General features: G+C 36.1%; 1 protein-coding gene across 2 annotated transcripts in view; it reads right to left on the reverse strand.

Annotated features, from left to right (window-relative positions):
- Positions 1-24,189, reverse strand: part of LOC150099324 (PAX3- and PAX7-binding protein 1-like) — a 291,434-nt gene that overhangs the window by 214,877 nt on the left and 52,368 nt on the right. For both annotated transcript variants that reach the window (XM_090403794.1, XM_090403795.1), the window contains exons 4-7: positions 9,702-9,834; positions 9,454-9,587; positions 4,875-4,963; positions 4,465-4,670 (exon numbers count right to left, since the gene is read on the reverse strand). In XM_090403794.1, coding sequence (XP_090259920.1) covers positions 4,465-4,670; positions 4,875-4,963; positions 9,454-9,587; positions 9,702-9,834 — 562 coding nt within the window. The remainder of the gene's footprint in view (positions 1-4,464; positions 4,671-4,874; positions 4,964-9,453; positions 9,588-9,701; positions 9,835-24,189) is intronic.

Raw genomic sequence — 24,189 nt, forward strand, 5'->3', positions numbered from 1 at the left:
ATTTCTTGTATCTTTTCTCCACATAAATTTCTGAACATCTTTATGTTGGATCATGGTGTTAGTAATGATTTGTACATGTCCTTAAAAATCCAGCAGATACTTTTCTTCAGCTAGTTCCAATTCTTTTATTTTCATTCTGCTGACAATGAGTTTGTTCCAGATGCTAACTTCTCAGTGTTCATCTTGATTCCCCGATAAAAATATTATGGACCTTAACTATAGAATAACAGTCATGTTGGAGGCTTAATGGATTTCTTACAACACTCAGAAAGGATTAAAACAGAATTTAATACTTCCTATATTTCTTCCTAGTCACTAGGACATCTACGGGGATTACAAAAAAATCAGCTCGAAATTCGAAAGATCAGCTCCCTCCTCTCTCTGTGCCTGGAGTTTACAAAGTACCCTGTTCCTGTAAGCTGGCGTACTTTGGACAGACAGGCAGATCAGCATTCATCCACCTGGAGGAACACAAGTCTTACATCTGTAAACACAACTATGGTCATTCAGGTTTGGCTGACCATGTCTTGGACACCACCCACAGGGTATCATGGAAGAAAACCACCATGCTCAACCACAGCAAATTCAAGAAAGAGAGACTATTCTTAGAAGCAGCAGCTCTCAGAAATCAACCAAATCTTAATAAATACAGTTGCATTAAGCTTCCAAAGATTTTGGAAACACTCATCACCAGAGGTCCCACCTTACATTCCAGGCCACCCACAACTGCCCTTAGAGGGCGCTCCACCTAGATAGGACTTTAGTGCCACCCACGTGGTTGGGCTTAGCATTGTATGATATTTGTGTTCATGTTACATTAGTAACATGTAACATTTGTAATCCCCATAGATGTCCTAGTGACTAGGACGAAATATAGGAAGTATTAAATTCTGTTTTAATCCATTCTGAGTGTTGTAAAAAATCCATTAAGCCTCCAACATGATATCCTCACAGCACTTTAGCCTCTACACACGAATTTTAATCATTCATGGACAAGATTTAGCATGCAAATCCAAGCAATACAGTAAGTCAAAACTACGACTATCTAGGCAACTAAATAGGCTGGCCTTTTTAAAAAGATGTCGGGATACAAGAGCGATACCGAACTGCGTTAAACTAAAGACCAATTTCCATTCCAAAAAAGCACTCTGCATATATAACCATGCCAGCGTGGCATTACTACGCAAGCAAATCGCCTCTACTCGTGCCACCCTCTCAGTGACAAATGCCGCTGTTGGCTCCTTACATTCAGAGCTCTCCACCGTTCTTAACCCTGAACTTTGGTCGATTCTCTCTGGCATTTCAGAAACTTCCGCACAGAAAGAATTTCAAAAAATAAAAATGTCAAGAAATATAACAACCTGGTTAAAGACAAACTACAACCACAAATTCAACCGCTCCAGACAGTAGTAAACTTCTCTTCCAAAAGGCTCAACGACGATGCAATCAGCGCCCTTTGCCTCAGCCGTAATTTTGCCGTCGCTCCGAAGGAAGTGCCAGTGCTTGATGTAATGGTTAACATTGAATGTGGGATCAGTCGCTTACCGTCGGAGATAGCCAACAACACATCAGACTTGACGTAGTCAACATCCTCGCTCATTCGTCGCCTCCAAAAAGTAATTTATCGTATGCCAAACACACGGCTCTCCTGAAATTACGGAAAGAAAAAAGCATCGTCATCACCAGAGCGGATAAGGGTAATGCCACAGTTGTTCTTAATACCAGTGAATACAATCGTAAAATGAATATTATCCTCCGCGATCGTGCTATCTACATCCTGCTAGAACACAACCCAACAAAAACACAAGTCAAAAAATCAAAAATCTTAATTAAAAAAGTATTTTCCTGGCCATCTGACATCACGAAAAAACTTAAACCTTTACGTCCCCCCCCCCGAATATACAGTTTACCAAAAATCCACAAACCCAATTCCCCACTCAGACCTATAGTAGATGCAACCAATGCACTTTGCTACAGACTGTCCCAACTCTCTGACCCCCCCCCCTCACTGGAAGGTCCACTTCCTATATAAAAAACTCGATCCACTTTAAAGCCCTCATAGAAAATTTAACCTTGAATAATGCAGACATATTGGTAAGCTTTGATTCCCTTAACTGACACCTTATCTCTCTTAGAAAACGTTTTTCCGTCTGACATCTTAGATCTCTTTTCCTTTGACATTAACTCTGGGTATTTTTCTTGGAAGAACAAAATCTACAAGCAGATAGAGGGAACTGCCATGGGTTTCCCCCTCTTGCCAATTTCTATATGGAAGATTTCGAAAAACGAGCCATAGACTCAGCCCACTCAAACCTTCTATCTGGCTAAGATATGTAGATGATGTGTTCTCTATTTGGCCTCATGGCCCAGACACGTTAGACTCCTTCCTCAGTCATCTCAATAGCATACATCCAAGAATCCAGTTTACTATGGAAAAGGAAAAGAACAATTGTTTACCCTTCCTAGACACCTTAGTTACACGCCAGCCTAATGATACACTTGCCTTCACTGTATACAGAACCCCCCCCCCCCCCACACACACACAGGCAGATACATTCACAAACTCTCCCACCACCACCCTTCTCAATAATATGGCATTATTAAAACTCTTGCCAAGAGAGAGCCCACAATCTTTGTTCCAGTGGAACCGCCCTCATTACTGAGCTTACCCACATACACAGCACATTCCTCTCCAATGGCTACAGTGATCACAGTATCAAAAAAATAATCAGTTCCTCCCCCATCCTTCTCGTCAACAAGATTTTAAAAATGACATCACCATACCCTACATCTGTGGCACATCCGAAAAAATAGCCAAGATTCTAAAAAAGTACAACCTACACACAGCATATAAGCCCCACCGCAAACTTGCTAACCTTATCCATTCTACGAAAGATCAGCTCCCTCCTCTCTCTCTGCCTGGAGTTTACAAAGTACTCTGTTCCTGTAAACTGGCGTACTTTGGACAGACAGGCAGATCAGCATCCATCTGCCTGGAGGAACACGTCTTACATCTCTAAACACAACTATGGTCATTCAGGCTTGGCTGACCATGTCTTGGACGCCACCCACAGGGTATCATGGAAGAAAACCACCATGCTCAACCACAGCAAATTCAAGAAAGAGAGATTATTCTTAGAAGCAGCAGCAGCTCTCAGAAATCAACCAAATCTTAATAAATACGGTTGCATTAAGCTTCCGAAGATTTGGGAAACACTCATCACCAGAGTTCCCACCTTACATTCCAGGCCACCTACAACTGCCCTTAGAGGGCGCTCCACCTAGATAGGACTTTAGTGCCACCCACGTGGTTGGGCTTAGTATTGTATGATATTTGTGTTCATGTTACATTAGTTGTTTTTGTAATCCCTGTAGATGTCCTAGTGACTAGGACGAAATATAGGAAGTATTAAATTCTGTTTTAATCCTTTCTGAGTGTTGTAAAAAATCCATTAAGCTTCCAACACGATGTCCTCATGGCACTTAAGCCTCTACACATGAAGAATAACACGTATACCACAGTAAATAACTTTTTTTATTATGTACTGTAATGATGACTCGTAAGACATCATCGCCAGTACAATGATTGAACAACAATAGGAATTGAATTCATAAAACAGTAGCATGCATATTTAAATTGGAATCCCTCTACGTATACAGTTGCGGGATCATGGATTAAACCTAATGGGCTGAAATTAAATTAAAATATAACATAAATTTATTTAATACAATTGAGGATAACAATTTCCCAAACTTCTGGAATAGTGAGGCAGTTGCTCTGATTAAAATTATATCTATGAAGTAAGGCTTCAGCACTTTATTTATACAAATGCTCATGTTTATATATGGATCTATGTAGCAGCTTAGTGTTTGCCATTGGATTTTTCCATTTTCAATTCCATGTTAAAAAAAAAAAAAAAATGTATGGGCCTTGTTTAACTGGGCTGTGCCCCAACTGGCATGATGACACTTCATCATGTTGTGCCATCATTACTGATTATTTAGTCAATACACAATATAATTTGGTCAGCAAAAATCTTAAATTGTCATCCTATTCTTATTCATTCAGGACACGGGTGGATACCTATTAACAAGGCACACCATGAGAAGCTGAAGACTGAACATTAGGTAAGAAGCCCTATTCAATTTTCCACATTCCTTCAAATGTGGATGATCTTGCAGATGATCTGGAGGTTTCCCTCCAGTTATCTAACTTTGACCTTGATTTTTTAATAAAAATTTATTTCTACCCTGTTATGTGGTAATTTATGGGCATGTTAAGAAAAACAAAATAAATGAATTGCTTTGTGGCTGGCATATGCTTATCCTGCAATAATTCATTAAAAATATTAAATGCTGTTTAAAGAGCAGGTGCATTCATTTCATTAATCAAGTCCAAATGATATTTGTGAAGCGTAATTAATCACCAAAAACAACAGATACACAATGCAGAAATAATATTACCTTTCACGTAAACGATTTTTGATGATTTCTGTGGTAAGATTGGTCTTATCTATCTTAGGAAGTGGAACTACATTTCGAAATGAAGATTTAATCTCATTTTCTTGAGTTGTCTGGGCAGGCATCCTGGAAAATAATGACTTTTCTTCATGAGAGACATTTTGTGAGTAATTATATAACTGTTCAACTCCTTGGGGCTGCTGTGTAACCTTTAATAAAACAATAAACATATTAAATATAAACAAAATTTTTAAATTTCTAAAAGAATGATTGTAAAACTATTTCACACAGAAAAGTGAATATATAATAAATCCCCCATTCTGCCACACTTAGGGGATTACATAATTTTTTTTTTTTCTATGAGATAGTTTGATAAATGCAAAATGCTTTCAATTTTGAGAAGCAAAACATACCTGAGCTATGCTGACACCTTTTTTTATCTGTTCTCGTTCCCAACGCTCAAGTTCATCCGCCTCGTCATTTTCTAACTCTGTTTCTGCACCTATGTGTAAAATAAATAAAATAACTGAAATAACATATATCACAAGTAATGTATTACGATATGCATTATCAAAATTAATTACCAGACAGATTACCTGGAATTTTGGTTTTACTTTTATTATGGCAAAGATATTTCAAAAAAAATCTCATGGCATCAGGTTGCTTCAAATATAATGATAACAGATAAACAGAAAAAATTATTTAGCCACAAAGTTCTCCTCTAGTTCTAATGCTATCTAACATATGTATGGAAGCATTTCAAGAGGGAAAAAAAGGCTTATAAACATTTTCTGAAATGCAAGCTATGGTAAACATATTGAAGAGGTGCTCTTAACATGGAGCCATGGTTAACAATCATGATTTTTATACCATCTCAACAACAAACAGTGCAGCATAAAATTTACTTCTGGACTTGAGGAATCAAAGGTTTATTTACAGTTTTTCTTGGATATAAACTAACCTACAGATCATCTGAAAAGAGTCTCTGTCTATGAGAAACTGACCCATACAAACAGTACCTTCACACCACTGTAAACTTCACAAATTAAGCATCATTCAGCCCTTTGATCATGTGCTCACCATCTTATTAATGAAAAGACCAAGACTTTTCTAACCACCAAACTCAACACTCATGTCTAACACTGAGAAAACTAGAGGTTATTTATCTTTTCAATATATTTGCTCTATTATTATCAAGCTAAACAGAATTCTGAAAGAATATAAAATCAAAACATCATTTACTCTCTTCATAAAAATGCAATTTTACCTGTGGTCCATTATGCTTAAACATAGTCCTCTAAAACTCCTGATTTACTGCCAATGTTGTGATTGTAATACTCCATGCTATAGGAGTAAGAAAAATCTTTACAGTGTTTGAATGTAAATTCAAGCATTAATCTAACTGCTTCCATGAGATGATGCACCTACTTTGAAAGCATAAACATATGCCCATACACATCATCATCTGTTCACTGGATATCCATATATACCGTATGGTCACTCAGATGCTCAGTGATGTGCCACACCAGTCCCCCACCACGTGATCCTGTTGTATGCTTTTCTGGAGGCTTCAACTCTCTAAAGATCAGTCATTCCACACACACACCATCCATCTCATTGATGGTCTACCCCCCCCCCCCCCCCACTCCTTTTCCAGGAACTTTACCTTCTATTACTATTCTGAGAAGTCCTCCTTCTATCCTTCCAAGGTATTGTAACTTTCTTCTATCAATATCCTTAAAGTTCTACTGATCTTTTCAAACACTCATTCATTTGTATGAGTTTCTGTATATGATATCCTTAATACAATACACATGACTATTTTAAATAATTGGAATCCTACTTAATACTATATTTGTTAATATTATGCTATTCATATACTATCTTCTGTAAAACAGCTTCTTGTATAATTTTAATTCTCATGTTTCAGTTTAATGGAATGAATTAAATGTTTAATAACTAATTTATTTAATGAAAATGATTAATAATTAATTTTATAATCACTTAACACTAAAAGATGTTTTCTATAATAAGAATAAACTGGTTTATCTTTACTTAAACATATTACATTATATCCTGCTGTTCTTTCCTTTGGAATCGCAAACTTTTACACATGTCCACGTGATGGCAAAGTATGCATTCTGCCATATATAATAAACCTTGACTTTCATGCCCTATCTTTCTGTTAGTCTCTGCCAAAGTCCTATATTTTAGCATGTAATGGGTATCCCAGTTAATACAGAACCAGAGAATTTGACTGTGCAAATGCTTGTAAGCATGAGAAAAGACCAGATAGTAAAATTTAGTGACACAATAAAGAAATGGATACTTCAAAGAAAAACAAAACACTTTGACTTCGGCCTGTGACTAGTGGTGTGTCGCAGGGTTCTGTTCTTGGACCACTGCTGTTTAATTTGTTCATTAACGATATAGGGAAGGATCTAAGAGGAACGGTTCATTTGTTCGCTGATGATGCAAAGTTGGGTATGGCAATAGTGAATGCAGAAGATGTCAAAATCTTGCAGGATGATTTGGATAGATTGGAGGTCTGGGCTAAGGAGAATGGATGACAAAATGTAAGCTTATACATTTTGGGGCGAAAAGATTAGCAGCAGTATACCACACTGGTGGAACTGTACTCCAGGAGATTGATGAGGTCAGGAACTTGGGAGTGTTGGTGGATAGGGAGATGAAGTTTAGGGGGCACATTGCAAAAGTGACTAAATCAGCTCATCAAATCACTTGGTTGCTGAAGAATATTTTGACAAGCAGAGATAAGCAAGTTATTGTTCCTCTGTACTGAGCCTTGATAAGACCTCATCTCGACTGCTGTCCCCAGATTTGGTCACCTAGGTTTCTTCTTGATGGAAAGAAGGTTGAGAAGATCCAGAGGCGAGTGACCAAGATGATAGCAGGTCTATGGAATGAACCTTAAGAGAACAGGTTGAAGATTTGTGGATTGCAGAAATTGGTTGATAGGCAGAAAAGAGGAGATATGATCGAGAATTCAAATTGCTGAAGGGTTTCTATAGGATTAATTCAGAGGATTTTTTTGAGACCAGGACTGGTGGTGGGAGAACTAGGGGACATCTATGGAAGCTGGGCAAGAGTGTGGTTAGCAAGGGTGTTAGAGCTGGGTTCTTTACTTTTAGAGTGGTAAATGAGTGGAATAAGCTGCCAGAGTCTGTTATGGGTGCTATGACAGTGAATGAGTTCAAGGCAAGGTATGACAGACTCTGTGAGAATGTCGAATAGTTGTGTGGACATGATGTTTAGGGCCTCCCTCGATGAGTCTAAGGACTCCTTGGAGTCGCCTGTAGTAGTAATAATAAGAAGATAAAATTTTACTGCTAATGCATACTGACAATGGAATATCTATTAAACCGAAAAATAGAAAAGAGTGATATCTACAATATTAAATTTACAAAGGCAATAACAGACAGCCACTTAAAGACTGACAGACTTATTTGGAATTGGTTTACTGTTTGCTGTTCAAAATATGTGCTACTGACTAGGCCACTAATTCATTCATAAGCAACTTATGAATGAAATAGTGGAATCAGCAATTGATTATTTTAAAGTATTAAATGGTTGGCTAACATTTTATTTTATTTTTTAATCAATACCCTACATGAGTGACATAAGCACATTAGGGATTTGTGGGGTACAAATGAGGATTGGGAGAGAAGAAATGTACAGACATTTTTCTTGAAGAGTTGGAGATTGTACCTAGTGGGGAACAGTTTGCAAGGAAGGCTGTTCCAGAAGACAGTTTGATGTGTTTGCAGATGGAATGAAAAAGGGTGTTGGGCAGCCTGCTTGTGCTTTAACAGCTCAACAGAAAGCAGAGGAATGGTGGATACCCATTTAGTGGAGTATGTGAGATAGTGACTGAAGTGTCAGTGAAAGGGGGGGGGGGTGGCATCTCTCAGCCAAATCACTCTCCTCTGGACAGCATCAAGAATTTTTAGGAAGATTTTAGGTTGCAACATGCAAACAGCATTCCAAGGATGGGTGTATTTGAGATACACAGAATCAGTAGCTGAAGGATGAAAAGTAGAATCCAAAACAGAAATGGATGCCTACTTTTTTAGACTGAGGAAGAACCCTCTTGCAAAAAAGACTGCCTTTTGGGAGCATTAAAGGTGAACAATTTATCCTTGCACCATTAAAGGATGATATGGAGATCAGTGTTTTTAAGGCAGTGGTTGCAGATGATCTTGGAGTATAGGAAGTTTGAGTCCAGCATGGTTTGTTGAAAGAACGGATGAATGAAGTGCTCTGCTGTCAGCAAAACTGTGGATAGAATTTTTGGCAACTGAAAGTAGGCCATTTATGTACTGGAGGAAAGAGGATAAATAATAGAACAAAGCCATGAAACACTATAACATTGGTGGGGAAGCTATCCATCACAACATGCAGCGAACTGGAGAGAAAGCAGACTACTCAGTTACCGGTAGCAAGGCAATTTACAGAGCAGGCATTGATGCATACGTGATCAAATGTGCTGGAAATGTCAAGAATGACATCGTATGTTTCTCCAAACCTTCCCATGGTACATGTCCAATGGTGAGTGATGTTGGCCAAGAAATCAGTCATGAACAATCACTGATTAACTAGTAGGCTTCCAAGTAGTGGAATAGTTGACTATTAACATCGTTTATCCGAATTTTCAAAACAATGACCTCTCAATTATCAGATCAGAATCACCATTCTGATTAGCTGAAGGGTAAGATAAACAGTAGATTACTGCATCTCCATCCATATTTTGGAGAGAATCAAAGTGAGAGCAATCAATCAGCAGTTTGACAGCAGGGTCCGTGAGAGGGGGCACAATCATCATTTGTCAAGACAATGAAAAAACATAATAAAAATATAGACAACTATAGTAACTATTAATCTGCATAACATTTCAACTCATTAAATTCACCAGAATCACTATTCTCAGTAAAACATATCACTGAAAAATTTCCAAAATACAATGCTACATACGTTCTTGAGCAGACAAAAATGCTGCTCGAGCTTTTTGCTTCTCTACTGCAACCATGTTCACTGTGAAATTCATTCTGCTTGGTTCTTCATCATCATCATCATCGTCATCATCAGTTCGATCATTGTCATCTTCTCTATAAAATAAATGCACATGAAAAGTTGCTGACACACAAAAATGTTACTTTGTAAAATAAAAATAAGAACATATTTAAATAGAATTAATGACTTCAAGACATTCAAAAGATTACCTTATTAACCGGGAATTATTTTCTTGTTGATCTTCTGGAACTTCATTAATAGGAATGTAATCTCCCATTTCTCTAGCCATCTGCCGATGCTTCTTCATGGCATATATGGTTTTTGCATCAGGAATAACCCCACCTCAAAAGAAAGTGTATCAATATTACAAAACCCATATTATAGTAAGCTCTATTCATTAATAAAAAATTACTGAGAATGTAATTGAAGAAATGAAAGCAGAATTGGTAAAGATGAGGCAAGAGATTAAACGTATGAAGAACGAACTGGGGAGCATTACCGATTTGTATGGAAATGTGAGAAAGAATGGGACGAAAGACTTGAGAGTAGCAATATATGGGGATTCAATGATTAGAGGTGTGGTGGATGAAAAGGTGCACAAGGTTTGTTTTCTGAGAGGTAGAATGAGCAGGGTGATTGAAGCATTGGATAAGACGAGTATGCAACCAAACGAGTTGGTACTGGTAGTTGGCACAAATGATTTGATGTCAGGAGGCTGTTAAGGAAAGTAAAAGATATCAGTGTGGTAGGTAAGATAGCCAGCATGTTGCCCAGATATGATAATGATAAGCTGAGAAGGCAAGTGAAGATTATGAATGGTATGCTAGCAGAGTAATGAGGAGAAAGGAATTCCTTTTGTGAGTGTGAGATGAATTTGAGGAATGGATACAGCTGTATAAGAGAGAGAGAGATGAGTTACATTTAAATGGATTTGGCATGAGTCAGATGGAGAAACCATTGCTGCAAGAGAAAATAATGATTGAGGTAAATAAAAAAAAACCTGAAAAAGTAAGTGGCACAAGTAAAGAGAATGAGAGAGAAGAAACACAAAATGGACAGAGAAAGAGTGGGGAGTCATGGTGGATGTGGAGAATTGTTTGAGAAGAGTGTAGATGATGGTTTCAGGAGTAGATGTGTGAGTGTGCAAGAAATGATTAAGATAATCAAGGATGTGTGGGAGGAAAGAGTGTGGAGGAGTCATATCCAAGAGGTCAGTGGACTTGTTACAGAAGGAGAAATGAGCTAGTGTGTATGTTTACAGATGCTAGAAGTATTCGAAACAAGGGGAATAAAACTGTAGAACTGACAGAGTTCATACACCCAAAAATTATTGGAATAAGTGAGACATGGTTGAACGAGGATGACATTCTGACAGGAATAGAGGGAGATGTAATCTTTCATGAAGACAGGCAAGACAAAAAGGGAAGAAGAGGAGTACAAGTGATGATGGCAGAGGAGTTGTGCCCATCTAGGATGGAGATGCAAGGAGTAAATAGTGACAGTGGTTTTGAAGCAGTATGTCATAAAGCAGACAGGATGAAATGTTTAGTAGAATGTTGCTATAGACTCGGTAATGTGGAAGGCAGTGAGAAAGAAATATTTAGTAAATTGGTCTGACTAAGAAAAGGGTGATCATTACGGACGATTTCAATTATGGTAATATAATCTGGAATGAAGAGACAGCTTCTGGAATCAAAAAGAATGAATTTCTTGAGTTTTTGAGGGATAACTATCTTAAGCAGCATGTAATAACAGCTACAAGGGGATCAAGGGTCTTGGATTTGATTATCTCATCATAAGATGGTACTGTAAATGAAGCATTACATCTTCCTCCAGTTAGTGAAAGGGACCATGAAATAGTCACTTGGGTGGTGGGAAAGGGATATACATGATATAAGGTGGGTGATTATAAAAAATTCAGGAAGCAGCCTGCACTGATATCAAGGAATGAGGAATTGGATGGAAAGGAAATCGATGCTGCTTGGTCCCTACTCTGGAACTATCTGGCAGAGGAAATGACTGAGTATATTCCAAAGGTCAGGAGATTAAACAAAGTAGGTGTAAAATGGATGACTGAAGAGATAGCAAAATAGAAGAAAAAGGCATTGTGGAGGTGGCAGTAATCAGTTACATCAGTACAAAGAGCAAGCAAGGAAGGTGACTCACTTGGTATGGGTAATAAAAGTGCAGTATGAGAAGCAGTAAGCCTAGGGAGTTTTTGATATGTAGCAAGTAAAAGGAAAAATAATTATGGAAAGATGATGTTGGTCACAGATAATGGGAGAATTATAAAACACCAAGGAGGATATAGTAGCAGTGTTAAATGAGCAGTTTGTTAAAGTATTCCATCCACGTGATTGTAATATAATGCAGAACTTGAGAGCAGTGGGAATGGGGGAGGAACTACATGGTGAGTAAGCAGAAGATATATGAGGAATTGAGTAAACTTAATTTCAACAAGGCCATGGGACTGGATGATATATCATCACATGTCTTGAGGGAATGTTCCATAACAGCTTGAATTTACCTTTTTAACATGAGTTAAAAAGGTAAGTCTTAAACTGGCCCAAGTTCCAAAGGAGTAGAAAGAGGGCAAAATTGTTCTATTCATTAAAGGGTGTGATAAGACTAAGGATTTGAATTATAAGCCAATCTCCTTGTCTGGTTGTGGTCAAGGTGTTAGAGAAGCTAGTGAGGACAAGGATTCAGAACTGGGTTTACAGCATCAGAATTCTCTTTAATGGACAGCATGGATTTGCTAAAGGAAGATCATGTTTAGCAATCTGCTTACTTATTATAACAAGGGGATGAATACAGGATAAAGGGGGGGGGATGCATATACAGTAGTATATTTAGATTTTGCAAAGCCATTTGACAGATTGCCACATGACAAGCTAGTAGTTAAACTGGAACAGATGGAGTTGAATAGTTTATTAGTGCATTGGATTGGAGATTGGCTGTCTGATAGGTATCAGCAGGCTGTGCATGGGAGGAAGTGATATCCCAGACGAGGAAAATTCACTGGTAGTGTGTGTGCCAGGGCTATGTTTTGGGTCCATTATTGTTTTAAATTAGATTGGAAGGGGCTTAAATGGCTGTATAAGCCCCCTTAGTGAATAAAAGGAGGGGGGGGGGAATACAATTGAGATATATAAGTTAGTAAGGGGTAATTACCAGATTAATGTGGATGAGATTTTTCATAGAATGTCTGGAGACAGGGAGGAGAACAAGAGGTCATCCCTGGAAGCTAGATTTTTGATTAATGTGGCAAATGCAGAGACAGTGAATACCTTTAAGTTAGGTATTATGAGCTGTGCATATGTGAGTGGGTTCTCCCACGATGAGTTTCTTGACTCCACGGAAGTCTGATGATGATAACAATAAAACCTTCAACAAATATGTCAACTTCTAAAGTTGACATATTTGTTTTACTGATATTATCAAAAATGGATTGTTCCTGTAAGAGGAGCATTCAATATGAATAACCTTTTCGTTCAATTTACTTTTCATATTTAAAAGACAGAGTTAAAATGATAAAGCTTGATTAGAGAATCAAGCATTGTCTACATTTCTGAAGATGGCAAAATATACATCTCAGATTTTTCATGTATACTTCTGAATGTATTTCTTCCTTAACATGTAAAGAGCTCAGACATACATTTGATAGTATCTTCAGAAGAGACTCAAAGAATACTGGAGACTCAAGGGAGGTTGTAATATCCCTTGATAACAATAAAACCTTCAACAAATATGTCAACTTCTAAAGTTGACATATTTGTTTTACTGATATTATCAAAAATGGATTGTTCCTGTAAGAGGAGCATTCAATATGAATAACCTTTTCGTTCAATTTACTTTTCATATTTAAAAGACAGAGTTAAAATGATAAAGCTTGATTAGAGAATCAAGCATTGTCTACATTTCTGAAGATGGCAAAATATACATCTCAGATTTTTCATGTATACTTCTGAATGTATTTCTTCCTTAACATGTAAAGACCTCAGACATACATTTGATAGTATCTTCAGAAGAGACTCAAGGGAGGTTGTAATATCAATACTTGAACAGTTTAAACATAGTGCCCTTGCTGAGCTCAAGTATACTCAAGTGCACTTTCACATTTAAAAAAAAAAAAACCTCCTTCAAAATAACTTGAAACATTTGAATTTTGTGGGCATGTAGAGACATATAATTCAGTTCAATTCAAGCACTTCCTTGTCTTCATTGCTATCTGAAGGAAAATATTTGCACCTTTTTATAGCAGGAGACTTTCCCAGCCAATGTGTCACATGATCAGTCTTCCCATGGATAGTGAAAATAGTGAGGTATGCATAATGATCATGTCATAAAAACTGCATGAAATTATCAGGAAAGAGCCCAATCAACTAATATGAAGCCCCTCCCCCAATTGTATAACAGAATACAAACAACTGGCATAAGTAGCTCTGCTGAATGTTTTTGTTAGGACTTGAAGTTTGCATAAAGTTCTGTTTTTACCTCCTACACAGTGTCGGTGCCAGGTTATTTTGCACCCTAGGAAAGTTTACAAGTGTGCCCCTTATTTCATAAACTAAAATGTTTCTAATAGACATTAAACAAAATAAAATTGTCTTTCAGGTTAAATTAATAGGGCTTTTTTTATTTTCTTTTTAATTAATTTGAAAATTCTCTGTTCTAATTCATTTACAAAAAAAAGTTATAAAATACCGAAATTTAATATTTTAAAATGTTAGCGTTTTAAAATATTTATCTTAACTGAATTTTAAATAGTGGTAAGTTCAAATCATTTAGGTAAGGAACAAAAAAGAACCAAGAGTTAAATAGTAAAATAGTGTGATGAGCAAGGGATAAGGAAAAAGAATCGATACCTAAATCATATATCACTATTTAATTTTGATATTTTAGTAAAGTATGAATAAAGCATAGCTTGAAGTTTTGCACCCCTTCATGGCTTGTGCCATAGGCGGTTGCCTAGTTTGCTTAAATGGTAGCGCCGGTCCTGCTCCTACATATAACAGTTCTAAAGTCTTAGAGATTGCATGAAATAATACAGGATAAAACTTAATATATGCAGATTTTCAACTGACTCCCATAAGAGAAATTTTTTAAATCTCCCATACACTGAGGATAAATGACTGACGTGGGATGTGCATCACCTAGTGATGAACAACTCCTAAGATTGAAAGGAAGACACTTTCCAACACTTGTTCTTCCTGCTCCTAAGAAAAATCCCACAAGGTATGGCTGTGTGTGTATGTGTCCAAACATCTCATTTGAAAAAAATGTTTGGACACACACATGTAAAAATAATCATATTAAAAATTCTGAATATTTTTACGTATTAATTATGCTTGTTAGTTTTGTTTTCATACACGCAGTGTCTGCACTTATGATGTGCCCGTTATGAAAATGTTATATTAGAAGTAACATGTAAAGAAGTAAAAAAAAAATTGATATACTTACTAAACTGAATATTTGTGTTACTTATAAGAAAGTTTGTTGTGGTTTAAAAATGTTGAATTTTGTGTTTTGTGAAAGACTTTCTCTTAGCGCTAATGGATACAGCGAGTCAGCCATTTTATTGCAGTGCGTAGTTTCTGACTTTTGTGGAGTGCGCATGCTCCCGGAGAGGATTTGATGTGTGATTGACAGCTGACAAGGAAAGCGCTGCGTATCCAAGTAACAGTTGTAAACAAGAGAGCGTTCGGAAGTTTTTAGAACACTGGCCGGTAAATATTCAAGTTGGAAGGAACTTGATTTTTTTGTGTGTGGCAGTCGGAAGAAATTTTATAGTGTATTCCGAAAAAGGAATAGTGGAAATAATAGGTTTCAAGGAGGAATAAGTAATGAATAAAAGGAAATCTTGAAACTGTAAGTTTTTAAAGTGGAAAAAGTTAAGACTGTCATTTAATATTGTGAATGAAAGGAGAACTTGTAGCTCGCATTCTAAAGTGAATGTTTTTCTTAGGGAAAATATTGATAAGGAAGTTCTATAAGTATTAAGGATGCCTGAAAGTGAATGTTTAGAAAATATATTGATTAAGAAGATTTTTAGGTATTAAGGATGCCTGATCTGATGAGTATTGCTACTAAAAGGAACAAGATTTAGTCAAGAAGACTTTTATGTGTGTTACATTGATTGATGAAAAGGATCCTGAAAATGAAGTACAGAGCTGTACAACTTCTGGAAAAGAGCCTTAACAGAAAGAGAAAAAGACTATGAACATTTTTTTTGTGATTGTGAAGGAAAAAGTGTTTAGTCTTAAGAGTAAGTTTATATTTTTTAATAAGGCCTTGGATCCATATAATCTGTAGTTATAGTTATGTATTATTGCTAGAAGTGTATATATATTGTTTTAGTTTTATTAAATGTGTTTATTTTGTACTTGGTATTGAGTCAATGATTAGTTGGATTCTGAAAGAGATAGTTAAAGTCATTGCACCAATTGGAGTGAACTTTTGTGCGATACAATAACATATAGGGACACTCAGAGTCAAAATAAAAATAATTTTTAGTAAAAGAATTTTATATAATAAATCACCTCATAAGTATATAGTATAATTATTAACAAAGGCATAGCCGGTAGACAAAATAGTTAATATAATATATATATAAAAAATAACACACACACACCTCTTTTTCAAGACATGCAAAAAGAGAGGCTACATGTGTGTGTGACAAATGTTGGGAACCCTATGTATCCCCCCCCCCTCCCACCATTTCAAAAATAACATATAATTGATAAATTTTGTAAGAATGACAGTGGTAATACAGAATGTTCTGCTCTGTATAAAAATACTGAGCAAGATTTTCAGTAAAACATAATTTGTGTCACAAATTCGGTTAACCTAAAGTTTTGCATGTGATTTTTTTAATTTTAATTATAAAAGAAAATAAGCCAGCAAGAAGAATTTCGTTAGCTTAAATATTTTCAGCAGAAGGGTTTAGATGTATGCTAATAAATATCTGACATTAAGTTTGAATGATTTCAACAGTAATTAACAGCTTATAAAGAAGCAAAGTTTCCAAGCTGCCTTGGCATTTCATTACCCTAAAGACTCTAATCTAATCACTCTACCCAAGTTATATTTGTATATATATTTATCCTTTTATTGCTGATTCTGCTTAAGTGTTTAAGCAGTAGGAAGAGATACTGAAACGAGTATTTCAAACTATAGTTTTCATCGCAGATAAAGCAAAACTACAAAATGAGCTTCTGTTTGGTACCTGTTAAATGACTGATGTGGATCCAATATATCCATTCGCCTTATAATTCTTCCATGGATAAATGCATTAACAGTTTCCTACTCTATCTTACAATTATCCTACTCAACTTTTCAATCCTTAATAGCAAACCCCCATTAACAGATTTAACTAATAAAATAAATTATTGAAAACAAGACAAGAATTTAATTTGAACATGCATTTAGCCTTTATAGATTATGAGATAAAAAAAGCTTTGGGTAAAATACATAGAGAAAAATAAGGTACCATAATGAAAAACTAGGACATCCACTGCACCTAATACAAGCTATATAAAGTTTATATAAAGACACAAAAGTAGTCTGTCCAAAACTATTATTTTATCTTCTATGACTGTTTTTGATCGGGAACTTTAAATGCCATGATTTTTGTTTTCTTTTGCAAAATATTTAAAAGGCACTGTTGGCTTATTTTACTTGATTCATAAATTGATTTTTGAAGAATTAGCCAAACAGGCCAAGGTAAATCCAAAAGAGTTTTTTTAATGGGTAGCAAGCCAGAGGAAAAATGACTATAGTAAGTTGACTTGACACAATGCTCATGGTAGGAAGGTGACTGAACCAAAAGAAATAGTCGAGTTGCTGAGTGATCATTTTGCAAAGGTGTATCAGCCAGGTGGTGATTTTACAGTTGCTGATGTTACAGAGATGCATATCAACATTGAGGTAGATGAACAGGGGGCATTCAGCATATTAAAAAATATGAATGTGAACACAGCAGTGGGACTGGATAGCATATCAGACATGTACTATGTGAATGTGCAAGAGAACTGGCATGGCCTCTGACGAAGTTGTTCAATCTAAGTCTCAATGCTGGCAGGATTTTCCAAGGGAGTGGAAAAAGAGTAAGATAGTACCATTGCATAAAGGTGGCTTCAAGACAGAGGTAGCAAACTACAAACCAATTAATATATCAGGAGTGGTTATTAAAGTATTGGAAAAATTGGCAAGAGGTAAAAAACAACAGTGGGTGGATAGGGATGTGATACTCGATAGTGGGCAGCATGACTTTGTAAAGAGTAGGTCCTATCTAGCAATTATTCACATTTTATAATAAAGTGATAGCAGAATTGGATAAAGGTAATGGCTACACCATGATATTGCTTATCTTTGCCAAGGCATTTGACAGAATACCACATGGAAACTATTACAAAAGCTGAAGCAAATGGGAATGGATATGAGGCTAGAAGCATGGATAGTGAGGTGGCTGATGGACAGACACCAGAGAGTAGTATATGATGGATTGGAATCTAGGAGAATGATGGTGACTAGTGGAGTACCTCAGGGTTCAGTATTAGGTCACTACTTTTTAATTTGTATATCAATAACATAGGGAAAAATTTGAGGGGATATTCATTGGGTTTGCTGATGATGTAAATGTCTGAAGAATGATTTAAATAAACTGGCATTGCAGGCAAAGGATAATGATTGTCAATTTAATGTTGGAAAATGTAAGGTTATGCAGTTTGGGTTGAAAAGGTTGCATATGGTGTATCATATTGATGGTATTGGATTGCAAGAAATTGATGTAGCTAGGGACTTGGGAATAATAATGCACAAAAAGTTGAAGTTCAGAGGGCATATTGCAAAAGTTGATAAAATAGCTCAAAAGATTATTTGGATGTTGAAAAACATACTAACAAGTAAAGATAAGGAAGTTATTATCCCTCTTTATAAGGCTATGATTCGGCCACATTTTGAGTACTGCACACAGATTTGGTCAGCGGGATTTCTTGGGGACCAAGTAGAGAGGATTCAGAGACGAGTGACCAAGATGGTGACAGGTCTGTGGAATACTCCCCCCCCCATGAAGACAGGTTGAAGGTTTGTGGGTTACCAAGTTTAGTTGATATACGGAAAAGAGGGGAAACTTTTAAGATATTAAAGGGATTTTATAAAATAGATGCAAGTGAAAATTTTCAATATATGACAAATAGAGAACTAGAGGCCATCTGTAGAAGTTGTGTAAGAGTGTGGTTAGTAAGGGTGTGTGGGGGGGGGACCAAATTTTTTGGCTAGAGAGTGATGAGTGAGAGGAATGGATTGCCAGAGTTGGTTGTGAGTTCCCTGATGGTGAATGGATTCAAGGAAAGTTATGATAGGTGTGTATAATGGTTAATTTGGGTGTCGCATGATGAGTCTCCAGACTCCATGGAGATGCCATAAAATAATAATAATAGGTTTTGTAGAAAAGGCATATGATAAAGTGCCCAGAGAAAAGCTTTTGCAAAACACTACAATTACATGGAGTAAATGGAACATTATACAGAGCAATATATAATGTATAAGTTGTCAGTCAAAGTTAGAATTGAAGGAAATACAGGAAGATGGTTTGATGTAAAATCAGGAGTAAGACAAGGGTGCACATTATCTCCACTCTTAATCATCATCTATAAAGATTGCATTATAAAAGAAAGTAGCATTAAACCAGATATCAAAATTGGAGATGTTAATCTCAGCTTTTTACTTTATGCAGATTATGTTATTATTATTATATGACACCTCCAGGGAGTCCAAAGACTCATCGAGGGAGGGCACCTACTCTACAGCTCTGTCTCCACCACTCAATCCACCAACTACAATCATCATCTACCACCCACCATTAGCATTTTCACTGACAATCACAAACAATCATGCCCATGGCGGGATTTGAACCCGCAGCCTTTTGACTGGAAAGCAGACACGCTAACTACTCAGCCAACCAGGCCAGCATATACTTTGGCTGATTATACTTCTAAATAAATCCAGGACAAGTCTCCAAGATTCTCTGACTAAAGTGAATAAGAGATGTAACAAAATTTGACATGAAAATCAGAGGTAAAAAGTTCAAAAACTATGAAAATAGGCAGAAACATAGAAAACTTCAGCTGCATGCTCAATGACCCTATAAAACAATAAAATATTTCGGCTACTGATGTGCAATTTTCAGTGACAAAGGCAAATTAAATCTTGAAACAGACAACAGAATAAGCAAAGCTGCTATGGTGGGGAGCCAAGTGAATAAACTTATGTGGAATAAGCGAAATGTGGCAAAACGCCAACCTAGCAGTATACAAGGCAGTGTTTTAATCAGTTTTAACTTATGGATTTGAGAGTTGGGTTAGAAATAAAGCACTTGATTAGTTTAGAGACCTCAGATATGAGAGTTCTTAGAAAAATTTGGGGCCAGAACAGATGGCATCAATGGCAGAATTATCATATCACTGTACACACTGTATACTAGGCCTGCTAGCAATATACAAGGCAGTGTTTTAACCAGTTTAAGTTATGGATCTGAGAGTTGGGTTAGAAATAAAGCAATTGACCATAGTTTAGAGACCTCAGATATTAGAGTTCTTTAGAAAAATTAGGGGCTTGAACAGATGGCATCAATAGAAAGGAAGACGTTAGGAAGGAACTTTGCATTGTTCGCATTCAAGAATGTGTGAGTAGGGCTAATCTGAGATGGTAATAGTCACTTAAATAGAATGGAAGAGGAAAGGTTAGTAAAGCAGGTGTTTAATGCCAAGATGGCAGGAAAGAGACCTAGAGGAAGATCAAGGTGTAGGTGGATTGAAGTGCCTTAGAAGCATGCTTTTAGGAGATCAATAATAATGTAAAGTTAATCATGTAGCTGTCATAGTAGCCTGAACACCCCTTGAAGGTACAGATCAAGAAATTAATGACATTGCAGTCGATAAATAAAATTAAAAATTATAAAAAAATTCAACCTCTTTAAGATTTGTAAAATTAAATTTATGGAATGTCTGCAGTCTCAAGATGCTTTTCCCAGGACTCAAGACAAGAAATATTTGAAAAGTTCCTTGCAATTTTGTCATGGGAATTCCCTGGGAGAGAAACTCTATCATCAAGGTTTATTTACAATTTATGAATAGGGAAACAAACTAAATAAATAGAAATAAGATAAGGTTAATTATTATACATTACCTAGTAGATATGAAAAACATAATAAGCATAGGAACTCTTTACCAGGAAGGAGCATTGGAAATACTACTGCATGAATTGGACAACTACCAATGGGAAGTGATTGGACTCTGCGAAACCAGATGGACTGGAAAAGGAGAATTCCACCATGGACAGTATAAAATCTTAACTTCAGGGGGAGAACAACAAAAACCAAGAAGGAGTAGCACTTATATTAAAACCAAAGGCTCAAAACTCTAGTCTTACAATCCTATCTCACCTAGGATAATTAAAGCAAGATTTAAAACATCAATTGGATCACTGACTATTATTCAAGTATACTCACCAACTTCGACATCATCAGAAGAAGACATTGAGGAGTTCTATATAGATTTGCAAAAAGCAGTACAGCAGACATCAAGTCAAGATCTCCTAATCGTAATGGGGGACTTAAATGCAAAAGTAGGCAAAGACTGGGATACCTGGCCAAGAGTAATCGGAAAGTTCGGATATGGAGAAAGCAATGAACGTGGCGAAAGACTGCTAACTTCAGCTCAAATAATAGACTAACAATAACCAATACTCTCTTTAAACAACCAAAACCACAAAGAAAATGGACATGGATATCACCAGACAGACAAACCAAGAATATGATAGACTATATTATTATAAACCAAAGATGGAAATCAAGTATCCTAAATTGCAGATTGTGGATCAGACCATAAGCTAGTATTAGCAAACCTAAGAATAAAGTTAAAATCTGAAAGCACTTTTAGAGTCAAAAGGAGACAATGTAAAAAAACTACAAGACAACAATATTCTAAAAATATCAACTAGAACTAGATAAAAACCTGAAGGAACTACCAAAACAGAATATAAACATTCGAAGAATATTGATGCAAATTAAAGGAAATAATATTAAAATCAGCAGAAAATACAATAGGTTACACAGAAAGAGAAAATAAAAAGATTGGATCTCGAATGAAGTAAAAAGGTTAAGCGATCAAAGGAAAAGCATGAAACTAAAACAGAACTATAACAGAAATGAATATAATAGATTAACCAGAGAAATTAGAAAACTAGTTAAAAGAGAAGAATAACTGGTTGGAAGAAAATGCAAAATGGCAGAGAAGCTATCAAAAGGATAGCTTCTCTGATTATATACAAAAGGATACCTTTATTGATTATATAAATAAATAGATCAAATTAGTAAGACAGAGACAACAAAAATGATAATGATCAAAAAGAAAGATGGACAACTAATTGAAAGTAAAACAAAAAGAATGGCCAGATGCAAAGAATACTTTAGAGATTTATATAATAAAAACAGCTCCCAGGATATTACTATTCCAGCCACTGAAATGGAAGAGGAAACAAATATCTTTACCAAAGAAATAATAGCACACAGCATAGAAAAACTTAAAACTAGGAAAGCACCTGGTATTGATCAAATACACATAGAATTCTTAAAAGCAGGAAAGGAACAACTTTTGGAACTATTAAAAACGTTATTTGAAAGGAGCTACAAAAATGAAGCAGTGCCTACTGATTGGACCAAATCAGTCATAACTCCTACATACAAAAAAAAAGGAGATAAAACAGAATGCAATAATTACAGAGGCCTCCTCAGAATTCCAAGTACAGTTTTTACGAAAGTACTCCAAAACAAATTAAGCCATATATAGAACTAACACTAGGAGAAGAACAAGCAGGTTTCAGACCAGGACAAAGCAATTGATCAACTATTCACTTTAACACGTTCATTGCCAATCACGCGATATTGCGCGATGCGAGTTCTCACCAAACGGCCGATCACGCGTTATCGCGTTGACTAAATAAAAAAATAAAAAAAAATTTGGCCACCACGAAATTCCAATTTTCAGCTTGGCAATGAATGATATTGTGCGATGCGAGTTCTCACCAAACGGCAGATCACATGTTATCACGTGGACGTCGCTAACTAAATATAAAAAAAAAAAAAAAAAAAAAAAAAAAAAAAAAAAAAAATTGGCCACCACACGAAATTCCAATTTTCAGCTTGGCAATGAAAGTGTTAAGACAGGTAACAGAAAAGACACTCGAGTACAACCAAAGTTGCTACATAAATTTCATAGACTTTCGTCAGGCATTTGATTCAATCCGTAGAAGAGAACTATGGAAAACTATGGAAGAATTTGGAGTTCCCAACAAAACAATAAGAATAATAAAGAATCTGTATGAGAAATCTGAAAGTGCAGTATGAATGGAGGACACCTTAACCAACTGGTTCCACACAGAGAGCAGAGTAAGACAGGGATGCAATCTGTCACCAGACCTGTCCAATCTTACACTGGAAGAAGCAACCAGTAAGGCCTTAATCAACAAAGATTCTGGAATCAAAATATACGGGAAAAATGTAACAAATTTAAAATTTGCAGATGACATTGCATTACTTGCAAACACAGAAGAAAATCTACAGCGAATTTCTGATAAAATAAAGGAGTGTATAAAATTTGGATTAAACATAAATATAGACAAAACAAAAGTTATGCAAATAGAAAAAAGAAGCAACAATCTGAAATTGATGTAAGAATTGATAGTAAGAATCTAGATCAGGTAGAAAACTTCACCTATCTTGGAGGAATTATTGAGTACAATGGTGAAATTACAAAAGATATAAACAGACGAATCAGTCAAGTATCCCAAACTTTTGGACGACTTAATAAAATATTTTATTATTATTATTATTATCATCTGAGACCTCCAGGGTAAAATATGGAATATAAAATATGGAAGTCAAGAGACAAACAAGTAACAAAAGTAAGAATCTATGAAACAATGGTCCTTCCAATACTCCTCTATGAAAGTGAATGCTGGAATCTCAAAAAGGCCGAAGAGAAAAAATTATTAACTACTGAAATGGGTTGGCTAAGAAGATTACTTGGAGTATCTTTGCTGAATAGACTAAGAAACGAAGACATAAGGAAACAACTAAAACAAGAAATAACAATAATAGACAAAATCCAAGAAAGAAGACTGCAATGGTCTGGCCATGTGACCAGAAAGACTACCATCTAAAGCCCTGAATACAACAATGGAAGGTAAAAGATCCAAAGGACGGCCCAGAATTAGATGGATAGACAAAATAAAACAGAACCTGAAAACCAAGTCACAACAAGCGACAACAAACTGGACAGAATTGTTCGGGCTCTCCCGGGACAGACAGAGCCGAGAGTTCATTTGGTCTCATCATCATCCAGATAGATGATGGAAGAGAGAAGAAGAAGAATTATTATATGTAGCTTTCCAGGCTTCTCTGTTTTGAGCTATCACTCTCTTTCCATGAGTTATTTCTCATGGAAAGAGAGTATCTGTGCTGATAATGTGGTTAATACACTGCCAGAATTGTTTAGTTTGTCATCCTCTCTGTCATTGTCCATTTGAGGGAGAGCATAAAACTAAGATGTCAAAGTATGGAGAAGGATGTCTCAGTTGATGTCCAAGCCAATCAAGTTGATGTCTGTGTTGGGTTTCGATCAAGGGTTTTTGATT

Source organism: Typopeltis vanoorti, chromosome 14, assembly GCF_054136105.1.
Source record: "Typopeltis vanoorti isolate ZY-2024b chromosome 14, IOZ_Tvanoo_1.0, whole genome shotgun sequence".
Taxonomy (NCBI): Eukaryota; Metazoa; Arthropoda; class Arachnida; order Uropygi; family Thelyphonidae; genus Typopeltis; species Typopeltis vanoorti.